General features: G+C 36.9%; 1 protein-coding gene across 1 annotated transcript; it reads left to right on the top strand.

The window, feature by feature from the left end:
• The first annotated feature begins 3,533 nt into the window (after positions 1–3,533).
• Positions 3,534–4,532, top strand: LOC126063785 (olfactory receptor 10AG1-like). Its single transcript, XM_049862168.1, has one exon. The coding sequence runs from the start codon at positions 3,534–3,536 to the stop codon at positions 4,530–4,532; it is 999 nt and encodes a 332-aa protein (XP_049718125.1).
• The last annotated feature ends 1,476 nt before the right edge of the window (positions 4,533–6,008 follow it).

The raw sequence follows: 6,008 nt of genomic DNA on the forward strand, positions 1-6,008 counted from the left end.
TATAGATGTCATTTATATTTTCGAAAAAGGGTATTTGCAATGAAAAAGTCATTGGTCTTGCATAATTCTATCATAGCATCTCTGGCATCATTTCTTTGACCAAGGCCATGTATTCCAGCTACCTATACTTCTTCATTTCCAACTTTTGCATTCCAATAACCAGTAATTCTCAATGCTTCCTGATTGCATGTATGATCAATTTCAGACTGCAAAAGTTGGTAAAAATATTCAGTTTTTTATAATCTTTGGCATTAATGGTTGGTGCATAAATTTGAATAATAGTCATATTAACTGGTCTTCCCTGTAGGTGTATGGATATTATCCTATCACTGACAGCATTACACTTCAGGATGGATCTTGAAATGTTCTTTTTGACTACAAATGCAATGCCATTCTTCTTCAAGTTGTCATTCCTAGAATAGTAGACCCTATGATTGTCTGCTTCAAAATGGCCCATCTTAGTCCATTTCTTCTCACTAATGCCTAGGATATTAATGTTTATGTGTTCCATTTCATTTTTGATGATTTCCAATTGTCCTAGATTCATACTTAGTACAATTCATGTTCTGAATTTTAATGGATGTTTTTAGCTGTTTCTTCTCATTTTGAGTCATGCCACATCAGTAAATAAAGGTTCCAAAAGCTTGACTTCATCCAAATCATTAAGGTCGACTCTACTTTGAGGAGGTACCTTTTCCCCAGTTGTCTTTTGAGTGCCTTCCAACCTGGGGGGTCACCTTCCAGCACTATATCAGACAATGTTCTGCTGTTATTCACAAGTTTCTCACTGGCTAATTCCTTTCAGAAGTAGACCGTGGAGTCCTTTATCCTAGTCTGTCTTAGTATGGAAGCTCAGCTAAAACTTTTCCATCGTGGGCTACCCTGCTGGTAGTTGAATACTGGTGGCATACCTTCCATCATCACAGCAACACAAAAGCCCCCCAAAATATGACAAACTGACAGAAGTGTAGGGGGAGACAGGCCTATAAATCAAAAAATAACACATGTGGGGAATGTGCTTCTTAGTTCAATCAAATACATGAGACCAAATGGGCAGCTCCTGCCCAGAAACAGGAAGAGCAAGCAGAAATGGATAGGAACAGGATGAATGGACATAGGGAATCCAGAGTGGAAAGGGGAAGCATGCTGTCACATTATGGGAATTGTAACTAATGTCACAAAACAATGTGTGTATAAATTTTTCAATAAGAAATTAACTTGAGCTGTAAATTTCCCCTGTAGCGCACACACACACACACAAGAAATAAAGAAAATGGAATCCCAGCACCCATTACAGTGAAGAGACTAAGGGCATCATGTTCATGTGACAAAAGATATGACATGTTTTCCTAAGGACCCATCTGTGTGAGTTACAGCTGTAAGAACGAGGAAGTCCAGTTCACATCAATTGTCCAGGGTCTGATGTGCAATAGCTAGAAAGATGAACTTTTTCCATGAAAGCAGTGCTAGAGAGTAAGTAGTATTAATCCTCCAAGCACCCTCTCTATATCCTGGAAAACAGCCTTTATGCCAAAAAGGGGCTGCAGAAAAAGTCAGCTCTATTCAGAGAAAATTGTTTTGAAAAATAGACCACACCGATTGCCAGACACAAGCTTTCTGCTAGAAATTAAGTAGGTACACAAGAGAGATTTCCCCCAGGGTGAGTGCAACTCTTTCCTTTTTAAGAGCACTTTGTGTTTGAAAGCAAGCAAAGGCTGTTGTACAATCCAAGTGACTTCTTGAGACTAAAAAAAAAAAAGTGAAAATCTTAAAAAGAATATATGTTAACAATACTCCTAGACTCTCCTAGACAGCTTTATGCAATCTTTAAAGGTAAGGTGTTATTATATTGTTGGGTTATTTTATATAAGGATTTAAAAAAAAAAAATTTGAAGATCAAGATGCAACTAATAAAACAAAAACATGAAATTCTGCAAAAAACTATTTGAAAATGAGTTAACTACTTAGGGTAACACATACAGCCCTCTAACTTTCCAAATTATAAATAAAATTAAATGCATGGCAAAGGATTATAACAGCAGTATTTATTATTTTTAATAAAATACACCCACTCCTCATTTATCAACTCAGTTTCCAAATACCAGGTCATTATGCAAGAATTGGCATTATGCAAAAAATGGAGGATTTTTTTTTCCTGTTTTCAGACTTCTGTTTATCTGATTTTTTTTTTAATAAGAAAATATGATCATAGAAATAATAACACCTAGGATTTACTGATGTACTCATCAGTGCAACACTTGATGCTGCCTGCGTGGCTGCCTGGAGGCCATGGCCACAGAGAAGGCCAGCCCCACCCTACAGTTGGACATCACACCCCCACAGGCAGGAAGGTTGGAGGGTGAGGGGCAGCATGGTCTAACACCCTGAGATCTTCCAGAGACTGCCTCTAGGGAGGGGTTACTCATCAGCCTTTGTGGCTATGCCGCCATCTCATAAACGGGCAAAGAGTGGATAGTAGATTTTTAATATTGTTGTAAATGAGAAATGTTGGATAATGAGATAGTCAATAAATGAGAAATAGGCTAATTCCTGTATGTTCATTTTGATAACTAGTACTAATAGATATAAGAAAGTATAAGTGAATGCTTGTCTGATCACCTTTACATTGGAAGTTATTAAGTCAAAACCATCAGCTGATTGGAATAAAAGGCAGAGTGGGGCGTAGTAGGTTTGAGGAGACAAGAAAATGAAGAATAATTGTTTTGAAAAGATGAGAGTAAATATTAAGTACGTGTCATGTGAATTGTCAAGTAGTGTCCAGTGACTATTTATCTGAGGACATTAATATAGAGTGAAGCAAGATGATTGTGTTTTTGTCCAGTCTCATTCACACACTCTTTCCTCATGCATGGCCAGAGTGAATAATAATTAGTTTAAAGCAAAATTACTACAAAGGGGACGAGGCAGACAGAGTTAGATTTGGTTGTAAGGAAGAGTGCGTCATATTTCTAACTGAAATAGAGGTAACTTAACATTTACCATAAACTGAAAAGAGATGTTAAAAGGCAATTTTTTTTTGTATGAATGATGGAAGAAATACAGAAGATAAAATAAAAATGTACACATTTATTAACACAGACTGGTTTAAGAAAACTGAGTCTTACAAAAGGAAAGTCTTAAAACTAATTTTCAGCAAAGAATTAAGAAAAAAAATTTAAAGACAAATTTTGACTTCAGAGAAGTTGGAATATGGATATCCATACAGAAAATATTCATGAACTGAGATTAAGCAATAGAAAATGATACATTCTTATTGGGGTAAAATAATCATGGCTCTTTCCTGAAAATATGCTCTAAATAACAGTGTGCATTTCTCAATATCTCTGGTGTCATTACAATCCAAGTTTAATAAAATATACCAGGATTTTATTTGTTGAATTTCTTTAATAGCATATCAGTTCATTGCTGAAGTTTTAAATCATATTCCCTAGAAATGGGGCAATGTGTTGATCGAGTTAATTTAAGAGATATGTAGCTCTACACATGCACGTATCCAATTAACAGAAGTGAAAATGCTTTTAAAAACTGTGATTAAATTAATCATCTTGAATTTACCATATCCACAGATGGAAAGCAAATTAAAAGCAGAAAAATCAAATACTACTACAGTTACAGAGTTTACACTCATGGGGTTTTCTGATATACCCAATCTTCAGTGGTTTCTCTTTGGGATATTTTTTGTCATATATCTGATGATTTTGTTGGGCAATAGCATCATAATACTGATAACAAGAATTGATCCTACTCTCCAGAATCCCATGTATTTTTTTCTTGCCAATTTTTCCTTCTTGGAAATATGTTATGTAACCGTCACTGTCCCAAGAATGCTCAGGGATATCTGGACCCAGAAAGGAAATATTTACTTTTTGGCCTGTGCTACGCAAATGTATTTTGTTCTTATGTTTGGAGGCACAGAGAGTTTCCTCCTGACAGTGATGGCCTATGACCGCTATGTGGCCATTTGTAACCCTCTGAACTATTCTCTAGTAATGAACCACAAAGTCTGTATCCAGCTGGTGGCTGGCTCCTGGATCAGTGGAATTCCAGTCGAAATTGGGCAAACATCCCAGATTTTCTCTCTGTCCTTTTGTGGGTCTAACACAATTAATCATTTCTTCTGTGACATCCCCCCAATACTCAAGCTTGCTTGTGGAAACACAATTGTGAATGAGATGGCAGTCTATATAGTTGCTGTGGTGTTTTTAATGGTTCCATTTCTGTCGATCATTGCCTCCTATGGCAAAATTATCTCCAGTATTCTGAAATTGTCCTCAGCCAGAGGGAGGGCCAAAGCCTTCTCCACCTGCTCTTCTCATCTAACAGTTGTAGTCTTATTCTATGGAACAGCTGCTATCAATTATTTACAGCCTGCATCAAATAAATCTGAAGGACTGAGGAAGCTCCTTTCTCTTTTCTACACAATTTTGACACCAATGATGAATCCCATCATATATAGTCTGAGGAACAAAGATGTCATGGTGGCACTGAAGAAATTACTACTTAATTACTAACTTGAAGCAGTGACTTGAAATAACAGAAACCTGGTGGCATAATGGTTAAGTGCTATGGCTGCTAACGAAGAGGTCGGCTGTTCAAATCCGCCAGGCAATCCTTGGAAACTCTATGGGGCAGTTCTATCCTGTCCTGTACAGTTGCTATGAGTTGGAATCAACTCAACGGCAGTAGCTTTGGTTTGGGTTTTGGGTTTTGTAATGCAGATACAACAGGAAAAATCTTCTAGTTTTGTTTCTACATTCCTAAATAGAAATAATCAATGGTGTGCTAACAGTCTCATATTATGTTAAGGGCCCTTTGTTCCAAAGAGTTAACTACTTGTGTGTAATGAAACCACAAATTAACTGAAGTTCAAAAATCTAATCTTGAAGATCAACCGTTCCTCTGACTGTGAACAAGTGAGGTAAGAGATTGTTTGAATAACACGATGAAAGATAATTGAATGTGTTGTTTAATTAGGAATTAGGGTCATGTTCAGTGATAATTTTTTTTTCTTATATTTCACTGCAGATGCATTTGCTGCCTTTCTCTGCCCCTCTGTTTGGATTAGCCCAATTAGCAACACCAACAGTAGCTAAGATGTTGGGAGCTGGGGAGAATTTGGGGTTTTCCCTGTGTGTTTTCTCTGCTTCTATACCTTTTCTCTGCCCATGTCCCTTAAAGACTACAGATACTGCAGAGTGTTGCTGCATCTATGATTCCACTCCTCACCATTCTCTGGCAACATTATTTCCTCCCCTTTTAGCTTCAGGCCTTGGTTTTGTAATATCTATCTACACTTGCAAGGATCTGGTATTCTCCAGGTAATCTAACCACACCCATGTAAATAGCACTTTCATTAACAACAACAACAAAAAAAAACCCAGTGCCATTGAGTCGATTCCAACTCATAGCAACCCTATAGGACAGAGTAGAAGTGCCCTGTGGAGTTTCAAAGGAGCACCTGGCGGATTTGAACTGCCGACCCGTTGGTTAGCAGCTCTGGCACTTAACCACTATGCCACCAGGGTTTCCAGCCCTTTCATTAAAGTACTTTAATTCAAGTCATCAGGAATGACTTGTGTATCCTGCCAGGTCTCCACTAATTCATCATTCTTCTAGTCTATTCTTGCATGCCTTTTGGACAATGATGTAGCATTTTTTTCTTTGTGAAGACAAAACAAAACATTAACACTTTTGCTCTATAAACTGATTAAAGGACAGCCCATCTGAAAGAAATAACAACACGTACAAAAATGACTATTATGAATATGCAGTTTTTGAGGAATATTTAACACAAAATTTATAGTGAGAAAACAAATTAGAAGCAAATGGAATTAGAGATTGTGCTAAGACACTGGAGTACATCTATACCATGAAAGTATAGAGCCCATTTAAGATTTTAGAAGAGCTGTTGTGAAGATATTCCAAGTATGAACTGACATGCAAAATAAATTAAAATATATTTTAAAACATTACCTAATTTTTGTAAA

The sequence above is a fragment of the Elephas maximus genome, chromosome 20 (assembly GCF_024166365.1).
Source record: "Elephas maximus indicus isolate mEleMax1 chromosome 20, mEleMax1 primary haplotype, whole genome shotgun sequence".
NCBI lineage: Eukaryota > Metazoa > Chordata > Mammalia > Proboscidea > Elephantidae > Elephas > Elephas maximus.

Coding starts and splice junctions, on each gene's coding strand:
- LOC126063785 (XM_049862168.1), top strand. CDS start 3,534: ATGCTTTTAAAAACTGTGATTAAATTAATCATCTTGAATTTACCATAT.